The sequence below is a fragment of the Tenrec ecaudatus genome, chromosome 12 (genome assembly GCF_050624435.1).
Source record: "Tenrec ecaudatus isolate mTenEca1 chromosome 12, mTenEca1.hap1, whole genome shotgun sequence".
NCBI classification, from domain to species: Eukaryota; Metazoa; Chordata; class Mammalia; order Afrosoricida; family Tenrecidae; genus Tenrec; species Tenrec ecaudatus.
This window is the reverse complement of record NC_134541.1, coordinates 70,007,298-70,035,147: the sequence shown is the minus strand read 5'-3', so window position 1 is coordinate 70,035,147 and position 27,850 is coordinate 70,007,298. Positions and strand designations below refer to the sequence as shown.

Here is a 27,850-nt window from a genome sequence, read left to right as displayed (position 1 = left end):
CGGGGGCTCTGCACGCCGGGCACAGCCGGGGCGGGCACCGATTGGGGCATTTAAGGCCGGCGACTTCGGTAGGGTCACTCGCCGCTCTGCACCGTCTCTCCACGGCGCTCGCCACTACCTGGACCGGCTGGGCAAGATGCGGGCGTCTCTGGCGCCAGGTGTCTGGTTCCTCCGTGCCTTTTCCCGAGACAGCTGGTGAGCAGGGCTTGGGAGGGGGGCCGGGGTAGCTCCCCGCCAACCTTGACGGGCCCCCAGTTAGTTCAATCGGCGGGGTGCTAAGGCGTAGGCGCGGGAGGCTAGACTACACCGGCGGGGCGTCCTGGCCTCGGCTCTGGTCCCAGGGTCTGGCAGGGGCACAAGCCTGGAAGGGTGCTAACACATGCTCCCTAAAGATCAAGAAAGATGCCCGACAACCCTAATTGCTGCTTCCCAGAACTTCCACCACCACCCCCCTGGTCTCAGTTTCCTAGGTTGCCCTGGTGGGGAAGTAGGTTGCATGTTGGGCTAACCACAAGGTCAACGGTTCAAAAACACCTGTCCGCTCAGCAGGAGAGAGATGAGGCATTCTACTCCCGTAAAGAGTAAGTCTTGGAAACCCACAGGGGCCATTCTACCCTGTCCTATAGTGTCCCCGTGAGTCGGACTCTGCTCCATGGCAGGGAGTTTGAGGTGGTTCTTTATTTTGTTTTTTTAATATTCAAACTAAAATTATTGCGTGAAGGTTAAAATTCACTGTTATTCTTTTTGTTCTTAGACTTTACTCCACTAAAGATATACAGTCAAAAAATTTTTGAAAAGACTGTATTCTAAAGTCTTCATAAAGACATTCTTCCTGAAAAGGGCAATATAGCCAATTTATATAAGCTTAGATTTACTTGTTTCTATTTCATTTCTAAGTTTTAAAACTGCATTGTTTCATTTTGATTTTACAATTGTACATTTATTTTTAGAAAGTAGGTAATAAATTTATGATAGAAAATTCACAGTAATATAAAAAGATATTTTAGAGAACAATTGCTTTCACAAACCAAACCCAAAACAAAACTCGCTGCCATCAAATTAATTCCAACTCACAGCAACAGGATAGGACAGGGTAGCGCTGCCCCTGGAGACTTCTGAGGCTGTAACCCTTTTGGGGAGCAGAAAGCCCCATCTTTCTGGAAGGGAGCGTTTGTGGTTCTAGTTTGAACTTGTGTGCGAAGTGTTCTTACATATTGTGTCTTTAAATATTGCCATCATTTACAAACTATTAGATGACTTCTGGGATGAGGGGGAAGCAAAAGCAACAAATGAAGCTGTTTCTAAGGTAACAGAGGAGGCTTGTTTCTAAGGTAACATAGTGGGTAACACATTGGGCTGCTAACCACAAGGTCAGCAGTTTGAAACTACCAGCTGCTCCAAGGGAGAAAGATGAAGTTGCCTCCTTCCATAGACATTTATAATCGCTGAAACCTGCAAGGGCACTTCTCCCTTGCTCTCCCTTCTTCTGTCGGGTCGGTATGAGTCAGAATTGACTCCCTGACAGTGAGTTTTTAATTTGTTGGTTTTGATTGTGTAATTAAAGAAAAGTCCAAACTCGCTGCCATTCAGTCAATTCTGACTCATAACAACTCTTATAGGACAGAGCAGAACTGCCCCTGGGGGTTTCTGAGACTGCAACTCTTTATGGGAGTAGAAAGCCTCAACTTTCTCCAGAGGACAGCTGGTGGCTTCAAACTGCTGACCTTGTGGTTAGCAGGCTCAATGTGTAACCTGTACTCCAGGGGGGTTCCTTTGATAAGGTAATGGCAGGTCAAAATCCCCAAATTAAATTGACAGAAGGTGAGAAGAATCTTCTTAAGAGAGGCCTGTGCTTTTAAGGTGATTACCGTCCCAGTTTTAGAACTGCAAATCTGAATCTTGAGTTCTTTCAGCCCTGAGCAAACCAAGGAGCCGGGTGCCACGGAGGGTTAGTGATTGGACTGCTGAGTGCAATACCAGCTACTCCACAGGAAAAGGATGAAGTGATCTGCTCCCTTGACATTTTACAGCTTTGGAAACCCCAGGGAGCAGTTCTACTGTCTGTAGGGTCTCTATGCCTCAGCAGTGGTCCCATCTGGCCTAGAGCGGTCACCTGTGTGCTTTTCACTTATTTATGTCCTCATATGTAGCCTTCTCCACTCATTTATTTGGTCCCTTTTGTGTTAAGAACGGTTCTTTTTTTTTTCCTGAAAAGGGTACAATCATAATTTCCCTACAGATATAAAAATGAATATGTGTTATTTTAATCATACTGAAGGAGCCAGCAGATTAAATTATAACTAGTCCAGAAGAAAATCCAAAGACCACACACCTTTCTCCAGAAATATTTACTTTTGTTGTTAGGTACCATCCAGTCGGTGCCAACTCATCACAACCCTACACACAACACAACGAAGCACTACACTACCCTAACACAACGAAGCACTACACTACCCTACACCAACTTTGCAATTCCCTCGCGGTGGCAGCCTCTGTGTCAGTTTATGTCCTTGAGGACCTTCCTCTTTTTCGCTGTCCCTCTACTTGACGTAGCCTGATGTCCTTCTCCACGGACTGAGCTCTCCTGACCATATGTCCAAAGTCTGCAAGATGGAGCCTTGCCATCCTTATGTCTAAGGAGCACTCTGGTCATCCCAAGACAGAAATATTTAGCAAACTGATTTTGCTATAGGTTGGGAAGAGAGCCTATATTATTTTGCATGATTTGTGAGTTAATTACCATTAACTTTTGTAACTATATGAGTTTTAAAATAGCCAAAAGACAGTGAAAGTTTTGGAAGATAGCCCAAAGATGGCTTCACATAACTGGGGGGTGGGGGTTCCTTTGGACAGACAATGCATAGTTCTGCAATAACAATAAAACATTGAAAAAAGAAAGTGATATTATAAAGAACTTCAGTTCTTTCCTAGTGAAAAACCTTAGCAATCAGGAATAATGAGTTTAAAGAGCATAGAAAATTATTCTGGTAAGAAAAAGAATCATTGCTATCTAGGAAGATTACACAGGAGAGAAAGAAAAACCTTTTATATCTCCTTATGGACAAACAATTTTCCAAGAAAAATTTGCTATTTTAACTGCAAGGAAACAAGATGAGCACAGGTTCACACCCACCACCTGGTCTGTGGGCAAAAGAAGGGGCTATTTGCTTCCATGAAGATTTACAACCTCAGAAACCCCATAGAGCAGTGGCTCTCAACCTATGGGTTGTGACCTCCTTGCGGGTCAAATGGCCCTTTCACAAGGATCACCCAATTCATAACAGTAGCAAAATTAGTTATGAAGTAGCAACAAAAAGAATGTTATGGTTGGGATCATCACACCATGAGGACCTGTATTAAAAGGTCGCGGCATCGGGAAGGCTGAGAACCATGGCCCTAGGGGGTCATTATCAGTCAGAATCGACTTGGTGGCAGTATGGGTTTGGGTTTGATTTTTTCTTTAAGGGACAACAGGCCTCTTTGAAAATGATAGAAATAAACCCAGCCAGCTTTGGCAAAATTCTAACACACGTAATTGCTTCTTTTCTGATTCAATATTTGCACAATAGAGGACAATCAAACTTGCATGTTGCAAACCTACAAATGTATCCATTCAGGGTTTTAATTAATTTTTACTGTTATAAGAACATTTACAACACATTTAAACAGCTGCCAATTCAACATTTTCAAATTTATAATTTTTGGGTGTCCAGTTACATCAATAGTGCTATGTAAACATCACCAATATTCACTGAGGTTTGTCCTTCAGTGTTTTCTTTCTCATTTTCAAACAACCAGTCAGTTCACTTTAGGGTTCTCTTTGTCTTGTTTGCTAAATGTTCTTCTTAGATTCCATTTGAGGCTTCTTTGGTAGCTAAAAACAGGATCAACTATTTCTCTCTTTCTTTTTGTTAATGAACAAAAACTCATCTCATTCCGTTGCATACAATGTCAAAGGTCTCCCCCACTAATGTTCCTGTAGAGCTCCCCTCGTGAATGTGGATACACACACAGGTATAACAACACCTGTAATCAAAGTATCTTTTGCTGAGAGCATGGAAGAAGACTTTCAAATTATAAGCAACCTGTGTCACACCAGCATTTTACAAACGCTCATGAGGACTCATAACAATTTTCTGCAGGTACATGTGCCATGGATACACTTCCAGTGTGAATGCAGTCACTGTGTTCTTCAGCATCTTAGATTTAGAAAAGAGCTGGATTCAAATCCCTTGAATGCTGTGTGCTTTAAGTAGCTCACTTCTTGGAGCCTCAATTTCCTTGTCACCCAATGGGTTCTTAGGGCATTCATCTGCTGTACGCTTTGACGTTCATTCCAACTCATTATGATACCGTAGGACAGGCCCCGTAGAATTCCCCAGGCTGTTATCTTTCTGAGAGCTGATTGCTGGGTCTTTTCTCCCTCAGAATGGCCATACCACCAGGACTTCTTAAATGTACTGATATACTTTGAAACTCATTGCTATCTTGTTGGTTCTGACTCATAGAAACCCTGTAGGACATGTCGAGCAGAAACACCTTTGTGGGTTTCTGAGATTGTAAATCATTACAGGGGTAGAAAACCTAAAAATTCTTGACACCCCATCCCTCCCCTGTGGCTGATGGAGGGTACTCAATAAGTGCCTTCCTTCCTTCCTGATGACCACAGCTTTGGACTCCTATCAAACACTAAATGATTATGTAGGTCATATTTCAGGCACATTATTATGCTGAACTCTGGGCAACACAATTTGAGACAAGGTCCTACCTTCTCAGAACAAAGGCCCAACCTAGAGAGAGAGTATGTGCATAATAGTCAACAGTTTTAGGAACCAAAAACCTATACCAGTTGCCATCCAAGTCAATTTCTGACTCACGGTACTCCCATGTGGGTCAGAGTTGAATTGTGTTGCATGGGTTTTCAACCACTGATTATCCAATTTGATTGCCTGGACTCTCTTCCGAGGTACACTCTGGCTGGATTTGAAGTCTAACTTTTCTGGTGAGTTGACAAGTGCACCAACCATGAGGATGGACTATTGAGTGCAGGGGGTGATGTTTCATACGTACTATGCCATGTAGAGGATGCACGAGAGGAATCAATGAGGTAATTGTGAAGAAACGGCTTCTAGTGTGTCTAGTATGAAAAGTGTTTGCAATTATATGTGTCAATTGAGGCACACAAAAAGCATACAATAAGTACTTATTGTAATTATTAACAGCACTCTTATCATTATCAATGCTGATCTTATGAGGGATAGACGGGGTAGGTAGCAACATGAGAAACACTCAGCATCTGAAAGAAAATGAGAAATGAATTCTCTGAGGAAATTGCTGTTTGCACGTATCCTAAGGAAGGCATTTACAGACTTAGCTGGGCCTTCCTGGCACAGGACATGGGAGAGTTGATTGGTTCTGGGCCATGGTCTCTTCCTCTGTAGAGTGAAAATCATTATGTCTATTTCATGGAGTTGCTATGAGGAAAAATGGTATATACAGTGTACAAAGTGTTTGGAACAGTGCCAGGCTCACGTGAAGCTCCAAGTCAACAGTAATTCTGTTGTCCTCAGTGCTAGGCAGTGTTTATTTGTAATTATAGAACACAAGGTGGGCACTGCATTTTCCCATAAAAGGTATGGATATAATGCTGTAGCTAGTCAGCATGTCATAGCTAATAAGTGGCCGGGCTGGAACATGAACCTAGATTAACATGACTCCTAAGCCCATGCATGGTCTTTACCTTGTTCTGATAATTGTGTGGTTCAGAGAAAGATCAGGTGCCCTCTGGCTTTAGGCAAAGCACTTAATCTCTCTGAGGCTCAATTTTCTTATCTAATAAACAGAAATAACAACAATCGCACCTCTGTCACAGGGTTTGGGTGGAAACACCAAAAAATCCAAAACCAAACAACTCACTGCCATCCAGTCGGTTCCAATTCATCACAGCCCCAAAGGGCACAGTACAACTGTCCCTGTGGGTTTCATAGATGCGCAGTCTTTACAGGGCAGCAAAACCAGCAGCTGCTCTCTTGTGAGCACCCGGTGGCTCACAATGCCGACATGGCAGGTAGCAGCCCAATGTGTAACCCACTTTGCCCCCCGAAATCCTTTAGAGGAAATAAGTGAGAAAATACTGAAAGCATTTAACCTCATAGACAGTCTGGGATTGGTAATTACTAGGTGCTTCTGAATTTCCGTGGGGCAGACCGTGGGAAGAGAAGGCCACCTTGGGTTTGGTGATTTGGTGGTCCTGGATGGACTCTGCACAAGGTCACAGGTCTACTGAGGCTTAGAGAGGTTAAGCAACGTGACCTAGGTCACAGAAAGTAGCAGAACCAGAAATGAAAACTTTTGGTCTAAATCGGATGTTCTTTCCCCTAATCTGCGGTTGTCTCCTATCAGTGGCCCCTAAGCAGCTCTCTCCCCTCTGGTTTTCCCAGGACTGCCAAGAGCTGCTTGGTAAAGGAAGCCGAAAAGACCGCTTCAAATGAGCTGTGGTTGGAAGCTCTGGGACAGGGCACAATCCTGGAGAAACAAATCTCCTGACATTGGGGCCCCTCAGCTTGACCCTGCCTCTTCCCCAGTCTCACATGATATGACTGTCTTCCTCAGCTGGTCCCTTCCCCATTCACCACCCTCCCCACCCCCTTGTTTCTCTTCCCTTTTTGCACCGCAGACTTGCACCTTTCTGGCTTGGGGCTGAGCTGCCTGAGTCAGGCTCCAGGTCCTTGTCTGCAAGGGATTGGGAATGGTCTGTGTAGTGGGCCAAAGCCTGTATTTTTCCAGTCATACCGCATCCACTGAGCAATGAGGTTAATGCTGAGCCATCACAGAGAAAGCCTAGGCTTGAGGACAGACTCTGGGTATCAAGACCTTGAAACTTACGACTCTCCACCTGACTGACCCTGAGCCTGTGTTTGTTAGGTGGAGAGTGTGTTCGTGTTCTCCTTGGCCTTGACCTTATGCTTTGGGCCCTAGACTTTCATGCTCAGGAGAAGTAGTAGGTGAGGCTACCTGGGTGAGTACTAGGCCTCTACAGACACCTGAAAGGAAGGCCATGGAATATACCTATGAGAGGTAACAGACATATATTAAGTTGGTACCTTTTCTATAGAAAGGCTATTTTAACAGTGCAAAGGGAACTAGTTGTTGGCCTTATACATAACCCAGGTTATATGTAATGTAATATATTAATGTATGTCTGTTACCTCTTTCAAACTCCATCAGCGCTCACATTCTTCCCAAGTTATCACACAACCCAAATTTCATGTAGGTAAGGCAATGACGTTTCCTTTGTTTGACCATCCAGATGTTCCTTCCTCAGCTGTCTTCTCAAAACAAAATAAATCATCTTACAGGTTTTCTCTTTCCTAAATGAAGGTCATCATCTGTAGTTAGTAATGTCTTTTGGAAAGTCTTGGGTTCCATGAGGGAAGGGTGGTGGGACATTGCCTCGTGTACTTTAGACATGCTGTCAGGAGAACGGCATCATGTTTGGTAGAGTGGGGCCGTGAAAAAGAGGAAGACCTTCAACAAAACGAATTGGCACAGACAACAGAACAATTGTGAGGACAATACAAGACCAGGCAGTGTCTTGTTCTGTTGCACATGAAGTGGTTGGAACTGACTCGATGGCACGAACAACAACTGGACAATGGGTCACTTCACCGGGAAGGATCCTTGAACCAACCCCTGGGTCAACTCTCCCTATGAGAAGGTTCTAGAGTCCCAGCTGAGGGTGAGGCCCTCCAATGGCTCTCCCAGACCAGGCCTGTGCCATTGTGGGCACTAAAAGCCTGGCTCAGGCTCTGGTCTCTGGGGTATCTGTTTCCCTACCAAGATTTCTCCCATTGGCAGTAGAGGATTTAGCAGTGGATAGAGTTGGTATCATTGTCACCATTGGTCCCAGGGTGGCTGTGCCCATTCACTCTCCTTTTCAGATCTGATGAATTCTAGTACAGGATGATCCAAGGAAAGATCCCAAGTCCATGTTCCAAGTCCCCTATGACCGCAGCCAACCCAGCCTGCCAGATGGCTTCCCAAGCAGCCTTAGGTGTCTCCTAGTAGCCACTGCTTGTGGCAAAGAATGGTGTGCTTTGGTTGGTGAGGAGCTTAAGTCCCCATGGACTTCACCTGGAGGTAGGAACTGTCCGCATGTGACTGCAAAGCAAGGAAGGAGGATCCTGGGGGCTGGGGCACTGACTTGGCGCAGTGCAATCTGAGGAAGCCACCAGGGAAAGGGGGATCTGCTTCTACCCGCTACTAAGGTCCCAACTCTCTGCTGTGCCCTATTGCCTCCCACCCCCCGCTGTGGTGAAAATGGGTCCATTGCGGGTTTTCTTTGATTGGCTTGCTTTTTATATTAATGTCTCAGGAGATGCTGTTCCTTGCTTCTACCCTAGATGCTTTCCTAGTGAAAAGTCCTTTTTTGTGTGATCCAAGTAGGTTGTTTTATTTTTTTAATCATTTTACTGGGGGCGCATACAGTTCTTATCACAATCCATCCATTGTGTCAAGCACATTTTTATATTTGTTGCCATTCTTTCTGCTTGAGCTCTGGGTATCGGCTCCATTTTTTCCCCTGCCCCCACTCCCTCATGAACCCTTGATAATTTATAAATTATTATTATTTTTTCATGCCTTACACTGACCAATGTCTCCTTTCACCCACTTTTCTGTTGTTCATCGCCCTGGGAGGGGTTATAGGTAGATCATTGTGATCAGTTGGTTCCCCCCCTCTTCTTCCACCTTTCCTTTACTCTCCTGGTGTGGCTACTCTGAGGGGTTACCTGTTCTGGATTCCTTGTGTTTCCAGCTCTTATCTGTACCCATGTACATGCTCTGGTCTAGCTGGATTTGTAAGGTAGAATTGTGGTCATGATAGTAGGGGGGGGGAGCATTAAAGAGCTAGAGGAAAGTTGTATGTTTCAACCGGTTTCAACCCTAACTGGTTGGTCTCTTCCTTGTGACCCTACTGGAAGATCTCCACTTGTCTACATATGGGCTTTGGTTCTCCATTCACATTGATATAGTTTTTTGTTCTGGGTCTTTGATGCTTGATACCTGATCCCATCAACACCTCATAATCTCACAGGCTGGTGTGCTTCTTCCAAGTGGACTTCGTTTCTTTTGAACTAGGTGGCCACTTGTTTATCTTCAAGCCTTTAACACCCCGGATGCTATATCTTTTGATAGTTGGACACTATCAGCTTGCTTTACCACATTTGCTTATGCACCCACTTTGTCTTCAGTGATTGTGTCAGGAAGGTGAGCATCATGGAATGCGAGGTTATTAGAACAAAGTCTTCTTGCATTGAAGACGTACTTGAGTAGAGGCCCAATGTCTGCCTGCTACCTTAATACTTAACTTATAAATATATGTAGGTAGGTCTATTTCCCTATCGTTATATATAAATATATTTACATATGTACATGCCTGTATTTAAACCTCTGTAAATACCCATTTGCCTCCTAGTTCTTTCCTCTCTTCTCATGAAAAGTCTTAACAAGGTCAATGAAATTAGCATTGCGTTCCTTAAACAATCAACTACTAGTTCAGGGATAATTAGTCTACCACTCTGTTTGACCTGGTTGGTGGGAACTGGGAGGTAGAACTCTAAGAATTACCACCTCTTGCTAACGAAAGCTTAGAGGGTTACAAGTCAGTTGGCCTCACCTGGGAAAATCTAGACCTTTTCCCAGTAACTCTAGTTCTTGGCCCTGACTTGCTTGCCGGGTCTGGCCCAGGAACTGGGCTGCCATCATGCTTTCACAGCCACCCTGCTGAGGCCTCTGTGGTTTAGGGGGGAAGAACTGTGGGGAGAGAAGTGAAACCTGTGGTTCCGTGTGATGCTGGGGAATAAGCTGTTAGCTTAGCCCAGCCGCTCCCCCGACTGGTGGCCCCATCCTCTTTTGAATGGGCCATCTCAGAACAGCTGCTAAAATGGAGTAGAACAAGCAGCAGACTAAGTCAGAGCCTGGGTTCAAGTGTACTCTGCCAAGTCAGCTATATGACTTTGGACTCTTCACCCCAGGCCTCTAAGCTTTGGGTTTACAGGTCTCATGGTACCTAGCCAGTGCACAGCAAGCTGAGGACCCCTGTGCTCCAGAAATCATAACTCTTGCTGTCTTGTCATCTTGGGGGTCAAATTTTTACATGTGTAATTCAGAGCTGGGAGGGAGGCCAGGTCAGGGCCTTAAATGAGGTCAGCTTGTAACCTCTCAGGTCAGAAATCTTTCTGGTCAGGATGTCAATGTGGACCTCTCCTGACCCCTCCCTGTCATCTTTGGAGAGAGCCTGTGGGAGAGCCTTAGCAGGGCAGTTGTCCTTAGGCACCTGGATCCTAGACTCATAAGGAGAGGGCTCTACTAGCCTTGGTTAGCCCCAAGTAAGGAGGAGGTGGTGCTGGCCTATAAAACCCTACCCTCCAGGTGGCCTAGGGTACAGAGCACACCCACCCTACCCCACTACCTCCACAGTGACTGGGCTCAGTTGCCTCCCCAGTCCTACCCTGTCCCCCAGCTCTTCATCCTCATCTGAAAACCCCAAATGACACTGACTGTTGTTTTTAAGTGCCCACTGGGTGTCAAGAAGGGAGTTCTGTGGCACAGTCGGGGCAGTGTTGAACTGCTAAACCCACTCACCAGCTGCTCTGCAGGAGGAAGATGAGTATGTCTGTTCCCATAGAGATTCACCAAGCCTTGGGACCCTATGTAAGGTCATTATGGGTTTGAATCAACTCAGTGGCAATTGAGTTTCTGGGGCGGCATGCATTCGAGAAGATGTATGATAATATCAACTCCGTAATCTGTTCACAGCCCCACGCGATAGGTATAGAATTCTGTTTTTCAGATAAGCAAGCAGATTTAAGCCACGGAACTCAGTTTTCGTCGACAGTGAAGTCCTTACTCTTTTATAGACACCTCCTCCCTGAAATATCCCCCTGTGAAATTGCCATCATGGGCCCTAGCAGAGGCTCAAGGGTGAAAAAACTCTGACCTTCAGTGAGGAATTCTGCCTGTGACTTACCAGAATTCAAGGAGGAGAAGTTGTGGGTCTTTACTGGGATGGTGTCAGAGCTTATTAACATAGGAAAATTTCAGGTTCCTTCAATGTCTTCCTATCAACTTTGAGAGGGTCAAACTCCACACACCCTGCCAATTCCTAGTCACCTTTCCTAGCCACACCCACCTTCCAAGTGTCCTGGGTTAGGGCTCCACAAACCAATGGTATGACTTTGTGCCTCTGTGCTTTTGCACTTTCTGTTCCAGCCCCCTGGCATATCCTCCTGCCCCAGCCATGGTCTGCCTGGACCAGGCCTGTTTGTCTTGAAGACTCAAAGAAGCCTCCCCTTGAGGAATCCTTTCCAGATATTGGTCCCATCCCACCTAGGCTCAGGGTCCTCCCTTTGTGCTTCCAAGTGACACAGGGCTTTCCTCTCTTATGGAGTTACCACATCATCCCTTCTACCCATCTTGCTGTCCCTTGATCTTTGAGCTTCGGGAATAAGAAGACCCCCGCATACACGGTTTTCTGTTTAGTTCCTGGCAGCCTGTGTGGGGGATAAGTGTGAGTGAGTGGTAGGTAAGTCCTGCTTCTGCCAAAAGGAATCAAAGTCACTAGTGAGCACAACTCTTCCTACCCAGGGTTGGGACATGGACTACCCAGATTACAGGGACATGGAACACAGAGAGGGGGCACCTGGGACCACAGGCCAAAGGAAGTCAGGTGAGGGTAGGTGGAGCTCTGTCCTGGGAGGATTGCTGTGTGGTGGTGTGGAGTGATGGTGTGGGAGATGGGCTGGTGCCAACCAGGTCATACCTCCCAGCCTGTTGTTAGCTCTGGCCAACTCCTGAATGCACTTAGGATGCCTGCTGAATGGCGTCCTGGCTTCCCGGTCACCATCACGGATGAATCGCAGCAGGGGGTATGCTGCTGACCTGATAGGACAGAACAGTCATAAGCAGGAGTCTTCATGGGACTATATCACCCTGGATCTTTCAGGCCCAGACAGAATCTGATTTGCCTCCATGTTCAGTGGTCCCACAGGCAGACAAGAGCCCCAGATCAACGATTGGCCAGTGTAGGCTCAGCTGAGTCCTAGGGTCGTAAGGGATGCACATCCAGGGACTCTGGGGAGGCAGCTATCAGATTCAGCTGTTTTGTGGGGTAGTTGAGGAAACCAGAGACAGAAACAGTTTAGAGATTTTTGTTTAGTTCACACAATAAATTAGCAAGAGAGTCCTCTGTGCCAACCGGGCACTAGCCTTTTCTACCGAACGTGGCAGTTTCCTGGGCAGGACACTTTAGGGCTGTAACTTTCTCCCCTCAACTGCTTTCTATAGGAAGCCAGCTGGGTACTCTCTGCAAATTCTCTCAAAGAATCCTACCCCCTATTTTAAAAGTCCTTGAACTAAATATATGCAGCTCTGTGTCAATTGGTGGAGCCCAGGAAACATTGTTATCCCCAAGCTTGCTCAGGTGGGCCGCTGTGGTAGGCACATGGAGCAGCCCATTCTTCCCTGTGGAACCCCAGTCCCCGGAAGACCTCTGAGCAACACCGCACCCTTTGGATCTGGTAGCTAGAGGCAAGGTCATACATAGCCAAGGGTAAATACCAGACTAAGAATTGGAACTTAATTTTAACGAAATGGAGAGCCACTGATAGTGTCGTTTATTTGTTTTGTTTTGAATCATCTTATTGGGGAGTTCTTACAAATCTTATGACAGTCCATCATTCAATTATATTAAGCATACGTGTACAATGGTGCCATCAAAATTTTCTAACACTGGTCGGTTTTAAGCAAGGTAACCAAGGGGGTGCTGTGTGTGACGTCATTTTCATAAGAAAATAAATTGGGAGGCCACAGAGAGAATGGAGACAGAAAACTCAGGCACAAAGCTGCCCCTGTGTCCAGCAGTGACGTGAGAAGGTACCTAAATTCAACCGAAGTTCAGGCTTTGCTGAAATGTCCCTTCATTTCCCAAGTGGCAGGAGCTCCCTAAAAGAGAAGAGCGAGAATGGCCTGGCCTGGCTCTTCGGCTCAGTGAACCTAGGAATGCCTTCAACCGAGGCTCTGGACCCTCCTAATCCCTAGCCCTTTCCCCTGCACTGGGGTGCATGCTGGTGTTGTTTTCCGTGTGACTCTGGCCTGCTGACTTGCAGCTGATCCTCTGGGGGAAGCGGTGGGTGACTCAGGAGTAGGGAGAGGCTTGGGTTCCAGCGGAAACCTTGAGTGGTGCTGAGTTACATGCTTCCTGTCAGATGAGGCAGCAGCAGGTGGGAAAGGCGCATGTGATATGTGAGCCACGTATCATGGAAAGCCTGATCTTTGTCCAGTGGAAGGGACTTGACTGGAAATAACAAGAGGACTTGGGTCTGATCAGTCTTTTCTGCTGCTGACTCATTTCGGTTGTCTGGCCTCAGATCTCAGTGGACGAAAAACAGGTGCTAGTTCTCCGTATTCTAAGCTTAGGAGGAGTATGGATCTCATCCTACAGACAGCCCTCTCCCCCCCAACACCCTCCCCCCCCACCCCCTGCCCTCACCGGGCACTTCATTCTCCTATTCAAATTCACTCACGATTTCTGGTGTTAGAGGAAATGATTCTAACCCTTTGCTCCAGTCATGATCCTTTTCTTGCCTTCCGTCTGTGCCCAGGCACCTCTACATTTGTAAAGGTGACGGAGGGTAGCAGGAGTGGGATGCGATCCTCTCCTGCAGGACGCATGCTGGGGTCTCGGGTCAGGACCGGGGAGCTAGAGCCTCCTGAGCATCTTGGCTGCTTGGCTTACGTTTCTCTTCTCCTGCTGGCCTCTGCCTCCAAGAACTTGCATGTGCAGGGGAACCTGAAACTAAGAGTTGGCGGTGCTGAGACCTTGGGGCTGCCGGCATGGACACCACCGAGTGGCCGGGCCTTCTCTCTTGCTTACCCAAAGGTCTACTTTCCTGCAGGTTCCGAGGGTTCATCCTGCTGCTTACCTTCCTCATTTACACGTGTTACCACATGTCCAGGAAGCCCATCAGCATTGTCAAGGTGAGGCTGCGTTAGTAACAAAGACCGGGGCAGAAGCTTCTGGGCCCAACAGAAACGCCTTTAGTCAAGTGGTGGGGAGCAGTTATCTGCTCATCATGGCTGCTGGACTGCCCTTCACCCTGGCAGACCCCACTTGGAACGAGTGGTTCGTTTCCCAAGAAAGGAGTCTTTGGAGCACAGCGGGTTCAGTATTGAGCTGCTAACAGACAGATTGGCATTTTGAACCCCCGGCCACTGCATGGAAAAAAGAAGAGGCAGTCAACTTCCCTAACAATTTATAGCATTAGAAACCTTGTCCTATGGGATCCCTAGGAGTCAGAATTGACTTGAGAGCAGTAGATTTCCCTGACCAGTTTTCCAAAGAAGGAGTCAGCAGCATCAGTGGGTGAGCAGTAAGAGATGGAGGGTCTTGGGCTCTATGGGTTCTCCTCATGGACTCCTGTGGCCTCTCACTCTGGGGTCAGAGATGGTTAATCTTCCCTGTGATCAATTTCTGCGAGGGGGAGGTGTTAACAGGAAGGAGCATGGAATCTCCTGGGGGTGGCATTCAGGAGGGCGATGGCAGTGGCCTTGGTATGATTGGTCAGAGTTAGCTGGCTCCTCTCTGGCTGACAGGTTGGGATATGACAAATGACTCTTGCCTGTGCATCCCATTGTCTCTCCAGAGTCGTCTGCACCAGAATTGTTCTGACCTGATCAAGCCCATCAATGACACCTCGACTTTCAATGACACCACATGGTGCAACTGGGCCCCATTTGGTAAGCAAGCTGGCCTTCCCTATTTCCCATCTTAACTTTTCAGGCTTTTTGCAAGGAACCAAGCACCCAGCTTGCCATCTCTCCCTCTGTTTTCAGATAAGGACAACTACAAGGAGTTATTTGGGGCTGTGGACAATGCCTTTCTTGTGGCCTATGCCATCGGCATGTTTATCAGGTAATGAGAGAGGCCGAGTGTGGGATCATCCAGGGTCGGAGGGTCAGAACTACAGTCCCTCCTTCACTGACCTGAGCGGCCAGGGGCTTGGAGTTTGAAGGGAAAGGCTGAGGGCTCCCACAGCTGTCAACAATTCTGAGACTTGTGTGTGCACAATGAGCCCATGCCACGGGTGCTGAGTGGCACAGGCCCACATTCAGTAGCTCTCTTCCCTGGCTGCTCCTTTTACATTTGTCCCCCCAGAGAGGTGTGTGGGTGAGTGTGGATGGACTATAGTTTGTGCTGGGAGGGATCCCTTGAGTGATCCTGTCCTGTGCCCACATTTGTGTTGACAATGTGAATTTTGCATAACCTCCAAGGACTCCTGACCTAATGGAAATGATGGATGGTTAATAAGCAGCTGACGACAATGCAGAATGGTGGCAATGCGACCACGGTGCCTGTAGGGTGCTTTGAGAGCTCTGAGGCAGTCATTCAGTCCACCCTAGGACTAGAGGGAAGAGGCTAATGAGATAATAGCGGGGAGAGAGGAGCTCTTTTCGTTGTGAAGAGGAATCCGGTTTGGCAGCATCAGCTGGGGAGGCAAACAAAAAAGTGGCTGGAGCAGAAGGATGCAATCATGAAGAAGCAATGTGATTGATCTACAGGTGGGACAGGTTCATGAGAGGGCAAAGTCTGAGAGCGCTCACAGCAGAGGATGGAGTTGAAGGACAAGTTTGTTCGCTTCGGGCCTCATTTTTCTTACTGTGAGTGTTGGGCAGTGATCGAAGGGTTTGATGCAAAGTGTCCTGTTCACGTTCCTATTGAAGATAGGTCACTCTGAGTGTCAGACTCAAGGTAGAGTTGATCAGTTTTGGCAACAGCCCAAGTGAGTTTTGAAGAGAACTTAATTAGAGCACTAATATAATAATCGAGATGGAAGAGAACCAACACACCGGAGGAATACATATTTAGGAGTAGACGGGACGCGTCTTAGAGGTTAAATATGAGCGGTGAGATGGAGAGGGATGAGAAAGAGGGAACTCTCTCATCCAGCTTAGTGGTCAGTGGATAGTAATGCCAATGAGTTAAAGAAAGAAGGGGTCCTGGGTAGAGGAAGGAATAAAGGGCAGTGAAGACGGGGCTGAGGACTATCGAGAGCTTTGCGGAGCATTGGGAGAGTCTAAGTAAACATTTCAGAAGGCATTGCTTCTGAAGCTCTGGGGAAAGATGAAGACATAAAGTTGTGGGATATTTAATATATTGGAGACAAAGCCAAACAAGACCCACTGACCCATATGTGTGAGAGCAGACTGTGATTCTAAAGTTTTTAATGGTTGGTTTTTCCAAAGTAGAACACACGGCCTTCCTTCCGAATTTAATATATAGGTGGTAGTTAAAATTATCAAGGTGATTGAACAGACTGCCCAGAAGGAACATGCAATCAATGGATAGTAAAGAAGGAGGAAGTGGACAACCATAAAGCCACGGAAAAGAATGCCTGGTGGTGCAGTGTTTAAGCACTCAGCTGTTAATCAGAAGGCCCATGGTTCTAATGCACTACTATTGCACTTGAGAAAAATGTGGCCATCTGCTTCCGTAAAGATTACGGCCATGGGCACCCTACTCTCTCTGTAGTGTTGCTGTGAGTACGAACTAAGGGTAACATCACTGAGCGGGGAGAATTTCAAAGAGGCCAACAGTGTCAAGTGAAGCAGAGACGCCTGGTGAATGGAAGACTGAGGATATAAAACTCACACAGGCCAGAACAGTTTCCGTGCTGTGGGTGGCAGGGAAAGAACAAAGACGGCAGAAGAGGGAAGGAGTAGAAATAGCAAAGATTAACTGCAAATCCGTCTCTCTCCAGTGGGATTTTTGGGGAGCGACTCCCCATTCGTTATTACCTGTCTGCCGGAATGCTGCTCAGTGGCCTTTTCACCTCCCTCTTTGGCATGGGATATTTCTGGAACATCCACACGCTCTGGTATTTTGTGCTCATACAGGTATGGGTCTCACACTCCGGCCTTTGTTGCAGTCCCAGCAAAGGCCTCCGACTGTTAGACCTTCCCCATTCTAAGGCCACAGCAGATTTGGGCCTTGAGCCTCTGGTCCCCATTCACTACCCAGGGTTCTCCTCCCTAATCTTCTCCCCATTCATACATTTCCTCACTTACCGAGTCTTCCGTGGGCACCATCCTGAGGTCTCTTTAGCTGCATGAGACGCTTGCTCTCTATGCTGAAAGATCTTGAGGAAGAGGAGAAATCAGCTTATAACTTTAGGGTTTGCATGTACATATGCATGAGGTTAGAGTGGGGTATATCATTTGTGGTATGGCGGGCCCCTCGATACAGAGAGTTATCTTCCTTAGTCCAGCGGGGGACAAAGCAGAAAGTTGGCCATATGACCCATGCCAGCACCCACCCCCACCTTGTTTCTCCCTGCAGATCTTTAATGGACTTGTCCAGACAACAGGCTGGCCCTCCGTGGTAACCTGCGTGGGAAACTGGTTTGGGAAGGGAAGGTGAGTGCAAAATGGGAGGAGGAGTGGGAAGGATACCAGGAGGCCTGGGACTAGTCAGGCCTTCACTCCTGGCCCCTAGCATAACTATCTGGTGAAAGAAAAATGTTGCCTCTATCTTGTTGAGCTTCACATGCCCAGACAGAACCATTTTAATGGTTAAAAAGCTGTGCTACACCAGCCTGTGTGATCATGAGGTGTCAACCGGATTAGGTATCAGGTATCAAAAGATCCAAAACAAACAATTATAACGATGCAAAAAAGGGGAGTTGAAGTGGAGACCCAAAGTCCATATGTAAAAAGTGGATATTCCCCAATAAAAGGTTGACAAGGAAGGGAAAATTCAACCAGGGTGTAGTACAGCATCAGCAAAACACACATCATTCCTCTAGTTTCTGAATGCTTTCCTCCACCACCACCCCCAGCATACACACACTACCATGACCCAATTCTACCTTAAAAGTCAGCCAGTCTGGAGTACACACATTGTTACAGATAAGATCTCTGGACACATGGATTTCAGGACAGATAAACCCCCCAGGAACAGTAGTGGGAGTAGTGCTATTGTGAGGGGAGGGGGGTGGGAGAGGGGGACAAAGGGAGAGCCCATCCATCACAAGGTTGGATATATAGCCTCCCCCCACCCAAGGGGGATGAATAACAGAAATGTGGGTAAAGGGAGATAGCGGATAGTATAAGATATGAAATAACAATAATAATATATAATTGAAAAGCTATGTAATTGATCAAGAATTCAGAAGGGTGGGAGGGTAGGGAAAAGAGAGGAGCTGATACCAAAGGCTCAAGTAGAAAGCAAATGTTTTGGAAATGTTGATGGCAACATATGTACAAGTGCGCTTAATACAATTGAATGGTGGATTGTTAAAAGATCTGTAAGAGCTCCCCAATAAAATGATTAATAATAATAGTAAACGGTGGCATTTTTCTTAGTACTTTCATCCAGGCAACTTTATTCATATGTTTTCCTCATAAGAGAGGGATTTCCATTTTGAAGGGAGACAACTAATGAAAACTGTAAAATTGTTTTCTTTTCCTTGAACTGGTTTTTGTATAAAAAGCTGAGGGTTGCTCAGCCTCGATGATACTGATATGTTGAGCCAGATTAGCCTTTGCTGTATGTAGGATATTTAATCGCATTTCTAGTATCTTCCCACAAGATGCCAGTTGCAATCCCCAACTGTGATAGACATCAATAATGTCTATCTTTTGATAGCCGGGCACCATCAGCTTTCTTCACCACATTTGCTTATGTACCCGCTTTGTTAGGATAGCTGGTGTGCTTCTTCCATGTGGGCTTTGTTGTTTCTCAGCCAGATGGCTGCCTGTTTATCTTCAAGCTTTTAAGACCCCAGACGCTATAGGCTGAAAGATAAACAAATGGCCATCTAACTGAGAAACAACAAAACCCACATGGAAGAAGCACACCAGCCTGTGAGATCACAAGGTATTGAAGGAATCAGGTATCAGGCATCAAAGACCAAAAAGAAATCATAGCATTGTGAATGAGGGGAGGTGCAGAGTGGAGACCCAGGGCCCATCTGTGGTAAATTGGACATCCCCTACAGAAAGGCTGTAGGGAGGAGATTAGCCAGTCAGGGTGCCATGTAGCAATGATGAAACATACAATTTCACTCTAGTTCTGGAATGCTTCCCCCCCCTCCCACTCTCATGATCCCAATTCTATCTTATAAATCCGGCTGGTCCGGAGGATGTACACTGGTAGATAGGAACTGGAAAAACAGGGAATCCAGGACAGATGAACCCCTCAGGAGCAGTGGTGAGAGTGGTGATACCGGGAGGGTGGAAGGAGGGTGGGGTAGAAAGGGGGAACAGATTACAAGGATCTACATATAACCTCCTCCCTGGGGGATGGACAGAGGAGAAGTGGATGAGGGGCGATGTTGGATGGTGTAAGATATGACAAAATAATGATTTATAAATTATCAAGGGTTCATGGGGTAGCAGACACTGGGGAGGGAGGGGGAAAATGAGGAGCTGATACCAAGGGCTCAAGTAGAAAGCAAATGTTTTGAGAATCATGAGGGCAACAAATGTCCAAATGTGCTTGATACAATGGATATATGTATGGACTGTGATAAGAGTTGTACGAGCCCCCAATAAAATGATTCTTTTAAAAATTGGAAATAAACCACTGGATAAATTGTTTTGATCTTGTGATTAGCTTATAATACCTAGAATTTAATGATAAATAATTGTTTAAGGTCAATATTTAATTTTTATTGTTAGAAATGTGTCATGTATGGCAATATCAATAAGCATTCTGTGAATATACAGATTCAAAAGAGAGAAAAAAAAATGTCTCTCAACATTGCCAAATGTCCCCTGGTTGTTGGTGGTGGTTGTAGGGGTGGCAACATAGCCACAAGTTGAGGACCGTGCCTTTAGTGTAAGATCAGTGAGCAGAAGAAAGGAAAAGGGGTGAAGTGTCCCCTGTCCACAGGGTCATGAGCACCCTGTTTGGGAAGCCCTGTGTGCTGCTTGCTGGGGAGGAGGCTGGGAACAGAGAAGACCAGAGAAGGACCCCAGGCCTTGTTGTAGTGCCCACAGACTTGGCGTATGCCTTTGGGGCTTTAGAAGTCAGTCTGTGGTGCCTCAGGGACGCTGGCAGCAGCCATCTCTCTGGGCTTGTCTGAGGCCCATGCTGTGGACTGCATCCTCTTTTCTTCCCCTCTAGGAGAGGATTCATCATGGGCATCTGGAATTCCCACACATCCATGGGCAACATCCTGGGTTCCCTGATTGCAGGCACCTGGGTGAATGAACAGTGGGGCCTGTCCTTTGCTGTCCCTGGTCTCATCATTGCTGCCATGGGCATCGTCACCTTCCTCTTCCTCATTGAATGTGAGTGCAGATACCGTTCCTGGACCCCCACCCGCTTCTCAACGATACCCTAGTGGAGCCTCCCAGTTCCTCTCCCTGGTTCTGGGAGAAGGCAGCGGAACACAGTACAAAGATCACGGTCATGGGTTTAGATAACTAGCTGTGTGGTTTTGAACAAACCACTAAACCTCTCTGAGCTCATGACTTTTGACAGTTAAATGAAATAATGTAGTTAAACTGCTTGGTCCGTAGTAAGTGCTCAGCAAATATTGGTTGTATCTGAAAGGTGACAGAAGAGGAATATGGAGTTAAAGTTACATTCTTGGAGTACAGAATCTTTTATAATTGGTAGGTAGCTGTTCTCACCCGCATTCTGACACTGTGTAGGTAAGAAAATTGAGGTTCACGATGGAGCCGATTTTTAGGAGAACACAGCCTAGAAACATAGGCAGTGCAGTGGTCATACGGGGTGCTGGCTGTCCAAACCAGCAAGACCCAGGGCAGGGTGAGGGCCCACTCTGCTAGGAAGTTCCTTACAGGGGTGTCTTTCAGACCCAGAAGATGTGGACTGCATCCCTCCTCAACACCATGTGAGTGAAAGCTATTCCCCGGTTCATCTCGCCCTCTTGCTCATTCCAAAGACAGATGGGGAGTTGGGAGATGGAACTCTGAACCTACAGTTACTTCACAGGCCTAATAATAGACCTTTCGATTGACTGCCTCACAATCCAACATGTCTTCAGAACGTCAGCCCAGCCCAGACCTACTTCTCCCACACAGCGTGTGTGGGAGGGGGTCTATAACCATGCTCCGCTATCAGGGCTCATTTCTCCTCAGCATGGTCCAGGTGAGGACCAGGTCAACCCTGAGGATCCTGTGAATGATCCCTACTCAGACAAGGAAAGCAGCCTAGACACTGCGGCCACGAGCTCCAAGGGACCAAGCGCCCAGCCTGAGGCCATCAGCTTCCTTGGGGCACTACGGATCCCGGTGAGGAGTGTAGGAACAGCAGCCAGAGAGAGGCTTTCCAGAGTCTGCGGTTGGACAACAGGGTGGGGGCAGGAGAGGGATTTGTGTCTTTTCGGATTTCTTTCCCAGAGATGCTCAGGGTAGGTAATAGCTGGGGAGGTGATCGCGAAGGCTTGCCATGAAGGAGGCTTGCCATGCATTGCAGTATCGGGTACATAGCTTTCATGGAGACTGCATGTGTATTGGAAGTTGCTTTGTGCAGTAGGGGATTAGAATTACTGGGTTGTGCTGATCCATCCTTGGGGGCCATCACTGGGCCAAAGAAATTTTGGACCCTTTCCATTTTGCCATCTGGTTTGCTCCCTAGGGTGTGATAGAGTTCTCTTTGTGTTTGCTGTTCGCCAAGCTGGTCAGTTACACATTCCTCTACTGGCTCCCCCTCTACATCGTCAATGTGGGTAAGTACAGGCCAGAGACAAAGTGGGCAGTAGCAACTTTCAGGATGGTGGCTCTGACTCAGTGTGCGGGCAGGATGTCTACTGCACCTCTAGTAGAAGAGTTGGTCTAGGGCAGTGGTTCTCAAACTTCCTAAGGCCGCTAACTTTTAATAGAGTTCCTCATGTTGTGGTGACCCCCAACCAGAAAACTATTTCTGTTGCTACTTCATAACTGTAATTTTGCTATTGTTATGAATCGCAATATAAATATCTAATATACAGGATGCATTTTCATTGCTACAAATTGAACATAATTAAAGCATAGTGATTGATCACAAAAACAATATGTAATTACATATTATGAAATATTTATTTCTAATTACAAATAAATGAAATTTTGTCTTGAAGCATGGTGCAGCATGGGTAACAGTCTTTACGTGGGGTACTCATGTGGGCGTATCTGCATGTGGGCGGACTCGCCTGGAGACGGATAGACGAGCAGTGTCTCAGTTCCTAAGACTGTCAGAAGTGTTTTCCAATGGCCTTAGGCGACCCCTGTGAAATAGTCATTCAACCCCCAAAGGGGTCGTGACCCACAGGTTGAGAACCACTGGTCTAGGGTCAAAGGAGATTTGGAAAACCAAACCAAACCAACCAACCAACAAAAAACCGGGTATCTAAACCAGTAGGATCCTGGGAGATTTCAATTCTCAGCCAGCTCACTTCTTGAAAAGCTGCCACCTGTCTGTCAGAGGGGCTTCTTTATCTGCTACTAGATAGGTTTCAGCAGAGATTTCAGACCAGGAAAAACGAGAAAGACCTGGTGATGTGCTTCTGAAACTCAGCCAGGAAAAGCCCCAGGGATGACGGCCATCCAATGTGCAACCCATCATGGGGTGGTTCGGCATTTTACATGTTTGGATTGGCGACACCGTGAGTGGGAAGTTAACTTGACAACAGCCAACAACAGCAACAAATCCTGCGCACTGGCCCCTGGACCCCGATTCCGCTTACCTCCGCCGTCTTCCCTGCCCCGGACAGGAATGGGACTGGAACCGAGCACTCAGTTCTATAATATCCCTCTCTAACCTTTAGTCTCACCTCCTGGTCTAAAGGAAACCTCCTTCTAGGTTCCTGGGTGGCTTAGGGATTAGGTGCTAGAAAATATTTGTTTTTGAATACTGTAGGCATACTGAGCTACCCCACCCCTATAACCAAGCTATGACCAGTGCCCTCTTCTCCCAAGGGGCTGCTAAGAGCTTCAGGACAACTTGTCTGTCCCACTTCTGCCGCCTCTGTTCTGGCCACAAGATGCCCAGATGAGGAGAGGTCACTCTTGTGTTTGAAAACGATGTTTAATGTCCCTCAGGCTCTTCTGTTAGGGCAAGTCTACCAAGTACTGACCCCACCCTCACCTCCAGCCTCCCGAGGCTCAAAGCTCTGCCAAGCCTAAAGACCACATCCCTGGCTATAGGAGGGGCAGGCCGCCTGCCACCCTCAACATGCTCTGAACAGGATGCTGTGGTGATGAGTCATGGCCACATCTCACGCTTAACTTGCTGCGCCGCTTCATCTCTGTGACTTCAGAGTATGAGTCAACTTGGGGGGACGAGCCTACAGTTTCCGAGCACTGCTTTGTATAAACCTAGATCCATGGCCTAGCACAGGGGTTGGCAACTTCAGTTTTCCGCCAAGGGCCATTAGATATTTATAACATCATTTGGGAGCCATACAAATTATCAACTTAAAACTTAGCGTGCTGTATTGGATCCAACATTTCATTAACGAACGCTAATGTGATGAGTAGAATTGCCTCTTTGATGAGGCAGGCATGTGACATTAGCCAGCATTGATGATTTCCAAGGCCTTGTACAGCCTGTAGGCTATAAGTGCCCCATTCCTGGCCTGGGACCTGAAGGCCCTATTTTCTTTCATGTCTTTGTCTATTGACAGAGATCTGAAATGGATGTAAAGACCTCCCAAGGGTGGAAGGCTGCTACTAGGTGAGAAGCAGAGCAGGAAAAATGGCTGGTGTAGGGCTCTGGGAGGGGCGAGGTTAATGGGAAAAGTTCTCTTGCCTGGGAAAAAATGGCCAATTATAGCGGAGCTCTTAGTGGCTGGATCCTGTGCTTCCAGTGGGAAAGGTTATTCTAAGACCAAGTTCATCTTGCAAAAGAGGAGGGCCGTGCTGGACCAGGAGCTAGAATGCCCTCTGGTCCTACACTCCACAAACTTACTATGTGACCCTGAGCCAGTCACATTTCCACTGGTCCCTTCCTCCTCCCTCTGAAAAGAAGGGTGAAACTGGATTCCATGCTTTGAAAGGAACCTTCTGGCCTGGATGTTTGCTCCAAACCCCAGGTCTGACTACAGTCTCTACCTTTTCCACAGCTCATTTTAATGCCAAGCAGGCGGGGAACCTCTCCACACTCTTCGATGTTGGTGGTATCATAGGTGAGGCTTTTCCCCTCTTTGAAAGCATCCTCTCCCCCTCTATTTATTGTTATGAGGTACAGAAAGAAGGGACAGGTTTCAGAAGACTCACCTGGGCAGGTGGTGCCAGCGAGAAGGGGGTACTGACTTTATTCTCAATTCTGGTCCTGCTAGGCTTGGTGGTGACAAGAAAATTGTTTGTTGGGGAAGGCTGGAGAGCATGAAGCTCCACTAGATCTTGAGGCCCGGGCCCAGGACCAGGCTGGTGCTGGCTTAGGGGGATAGGAGGAAACTTGAGGTTCACAGAGAATGAGAGGGAGTGTGTTCCAGGTGGCATCGTGGCCGGTCTCATCTCTGACTACACCGATGGCAGAGCGACCACGTGCTGCAGCATGCTCATCTTGGCTGCCCCCATGGTGCGTACAGCTTTCAGAACAAAATGTGTACGTGTGCACGTGTGTGTGTGTGTGTGTGTGTGCCTGAACTCAGTGTGTACTGGCGCATGGATACACAGACTTGTCTCCTCGAATGTGTGCACATTCGTTTGCACACCAGGGGAGCAGGGAGGGGTCATCCATCAGAGGAACAGGCACCTGGTAAAGAGAACCAGACCGTTTGGGTAAGGGATGATTGACTCTGGCTTTGGCAGAACGGAGGGAGAGCAGCTGCTGAAGTTCTTAACCAAGAAAAGGATATGACATTAAGGTTATAATAGAAAAGATGTTTTGGGGGAAATAATATTGCATCTTAGACCCTCTATCTTGGGGACGTCTAAGTGGTTTGGATAGGAGAGCAAAGGGAACCAGGTGGGCTCTGCGGTGCCAAGGCAGAAGAGGGCTGTTCCACGCCTGGTAAGGGCCGCCCTTGGCAGAGCCTGCTTGTGACTGCCTGTCTGCTCCCTACTCGCAGATGTTCCTGTATAACCACATTGGCCAGAAGGGGATAACCAGCTCTGTAGGTGAGCAAAGGATGTCAGGTTTTGCGAGACCACAGGGAGGGTTCTCCTCACCTCTACAAAAGTGAGGCTCCAGGGTCCCTTGGAAGGTGGGTTGAGGACCAGGGGAAGAGACTGGAAAGCAGAGGCTCTCAAAGCCTGAAGCCTGAGAGAGCTTGCTTGCTTTGGGGTGGAGGCTAGTGGTGACTTCTCATGATACCTGGCCTGTCTCTGCCCCAGTCATGCTGATTGTCTGTGGGGCCTTGGTCAATGGCCCCTATGCACTCATCACTACTGCTGTCTCTGCCGACCTGGTAAGCTGGGCCTCTTCCCAGGGATGGGGTGGGGTTAGAGGTCAAGGTTTCTGTCTCCGAGACCCATCATCTCCCCTCTCCTGCTCTTGCCCCATTCTCTGTAAGGCAACCTGCAGAAGCTTGACTCAAAAAGCCTTCAGAATCCATCTCAGCCCCCTCCTTCCCTGTCACCCTCAAGCCCCAGTGATTTCCTTTCCCCAGTGTGCCCTGTTCCAGTCCCAGCCTGCCCAAAGCTGTTGTTCAGCTGGGCCCTCTCTGTTCTCCCCAGGGCACTCACCAGAGTCTGAAGGGCAACGCAAAGGCACTCTCCACTGTCTCCGCCATCATAGACGGCACTGGCTCCGTAGGTCTGTGACCCTTGCACCTGGCTCCTGGCAGCCCAACCTGGGTCTTGCCCACAGAAGACTCCTGGGCATGCTCCCCTTCTAAGGACAGGGAGAGCCGCGGGCCTCCTTTAACCCACCTCATGGCTTCTGTCACTACAGGTGCAGCCCTAGGGCCTCTGCTGGCTGGGCTGATCTCCCCCACGGGCTGGAACAATGTCTTCTACATGCTCATCTCTGCTGATGTCCTGGCTTGTCTGGTAGGAGTTCTTCTTTGAAAAGGGTCCTGAGGGGTTAGAGCCCTGGAGGCCCCAGCAATTGGCCATGGCCATTCTGTGGCCAGAAGAGCAGCTGCTCTTTGCTTAGAACCATGTTCCCTCCCAGGAGGTTGCCCTTCCGAATGAAACTGTGTGCCCATCCCTAACACTGGGGACTGTGCGCTAGATGCTAGCGTTACCGTCCCTTCCCTCGGTGCGTCTTCCCCACAGTTCCTCTGCCGTTTAATGTACAAGGAGATCCTGGCATGGAAGGCATCCCTGAGCGGCAGCAGAGGGTGAGTCTCCCCAGTAGCTGAAGGCCCGTTTCTCCTACCCTCCCTCCCAGGGCAAGACAAAACAAAAGCGCAGCTTCCCTGATGCCATTCTGAGACTGGCACCAGCCCAGATTGCAGGGGCTGAGCCTGGCCCTGGGAGAGCTATCTGGATAGTCTGGATCCTTCTGGCCCACTAACCTGTCCTCCCTTGTCCTCTGTGTGTCTCCATAGCTCTAGTCTGGCCCTAACCCACCCGCGATAGTATTTTCCTCAAGCCCCATGACTTTTGTGAGTATCGCCTTTAAGTCAGTGGCTATTAACTCATCAGATTGAGGCCTGCATGCAAATATTCAGACCTCTAGTGTGATCTCTCTTTCTTATGCTTGGTGGTCAGTTCAGCCTTGAGCATGGTGCTTGGGAAGTTACCTAAGGGGTCTGAGATGCCACAGAGATTGGCAGCCTCCCTCCCTTAGGACTCTATCCTTCAGGACAGAGGAGGCAGAAGCCAGGGAAATTGTTTTTCCTCTGAACTCAGACTGTGAGGTGCAAGGACCTCCTGAAGTTCCGAAATCGAGGTCATCTGCCCACTCTGCTTGGGGTATGCAGAAGAAAACAAATATTAATCAAAGCCTTCGAACCAAATTCTGATGAAACATCAGTGCCCAGCCTGGTGTGCTCGCTGCTCTGGGTCCAGTGGTGGTGTGCATGTAGGGATGCTCTGAATAACTTATTGCTGAGGCAGGGGCTGCTTCGCTGGAGGCGGTGGCTGCAAAACCCAATTTCAATGGTCTTTCTGGCTCTTCTGTGAAGCAAAAGTCTCTTGCTAATGAGAAAGGTGGATGGACCTGGGTGGCCTCACACATGTAAGGAATTCCTCCTGGGGTGGTGGTGACCAACATGCTATGTGGGAAGCGCTTTCCTTTAAGGGAGGTACCTCACAGGCTCTCCAAGAGAACGCTGAGAGCAGGAGGCTTTACAGTGGCTACTGGGCCTTCTGTGGACGAGGGGCCACAGTTGAAACAGAGAGAGCCAATTTGTTCTACCTATGTTTCTTTGAAGGACCACTGGGAGGGCTAAACATGAAGCAGGAAGGTGAAAAGAACACATTTCAGAAGCGACTAATTAAGAATTGAGTCAAACTTCGGATATATTTAATTACTTAAGCAATCTTGAAAGGTAGTATTCGTATTCTCCTTTAGAGATGAGGTTGAGAAGCCATGGAATATGCCTGAGGCCTTCAGCATCTCCTGGAAGAACTGAGATTTGAATCCACGTGAATGGAGGGTTATTTGTTGTTCTCCCTGCTGTCCCTGTCGAAAGCCGGTCCTTCTCTCCGGAGTGGTCACTGTATTGGCCACCGTGGGCAGAGCACTGGGCTTGGAACCAGCCGTCCCTGGGAAATCCTGACTTCTCTGCTCACTCTCATCTACAACACCGTGGGCATGTCCCCCAGTGTCTCTGACCTCTTTATGTATAAAATGAGGTTACCTATCTAAGCCCGTGACAGTGTTGAGCTGAGGCTGGGGTGAAAAGGGATGTGCGATATTGATTTCATAGCTGACAAATGTGGGGGAAAC

The 27,850-nt window shown here is 47.7% G+C and overlaps 1 protein-coding gene across 1 annotated transcript; it reads left to right on the top strand.

Moving 5' to 3' along the window:
* Window positions 1-136: 136 nt before the first annotated feature.
* SLC37A2 (solute carrier family 37 member 2) lies at window positions 137-26,535 on the top strand. Its single transcript, XM_075527901.1, has 18 exons — window positions 137-195; window positions 13,956-14,037; window positions 14,703-14,796; window positions 14,893-14,971; window positions 16,818-16,953; window positions 17,396-17,472; window positions 20,186-20,352; window positions 20,884-20,921; window positions 21,169-21,321; window positions 21,668-21,758; window positions 24,129-24,191; window positions 24,501-24,586; window positions 25,080-25,128; window positions 25,345-25,418; window positions 25,687-25,765; window positions 25,904-26,001; window positions 26,230-26,294; window positions 26,505-26,535. The coding sequence occupies exons 1-18, from the start codon at window positions 137-139 to the stop codon at window positions 26,533-26,535; spliced, it is 1,521 nt and encodes a 506-aa protein (XP_075384016.1).
* Window positions 26,536-27,850: the final 1,315 nt, after the last annotated feature.

What these genes read in the sequence shown, in the direction of transcription:
- SLC37A2 (XM_075527901.1), top strand. Translation starts at nt 137, where the DNA reads ATGCGGGCGTCTCTGGCGCCAGGTGTCTGGTTCCTCCGTGCCTTTTCC. An exon ending in GGTATTTTGTGCTCATACAG is followed by an intron (nt 16,954 to 17,395) that starts GTATGGGTCTCA and finishes TTCTCCCTGCAG; the next exon opens with ATCTTTAATGGACTTGTCCA. An exon ending in CCTCTACATCGTCAATGTGG is followed by an intron (nt 21,759 to 24,128) that starts GTAAGTACAGGC and finishes CCTTTTCCACAG; the next exon opens with CTCATTTTAATGCCAAGCAG.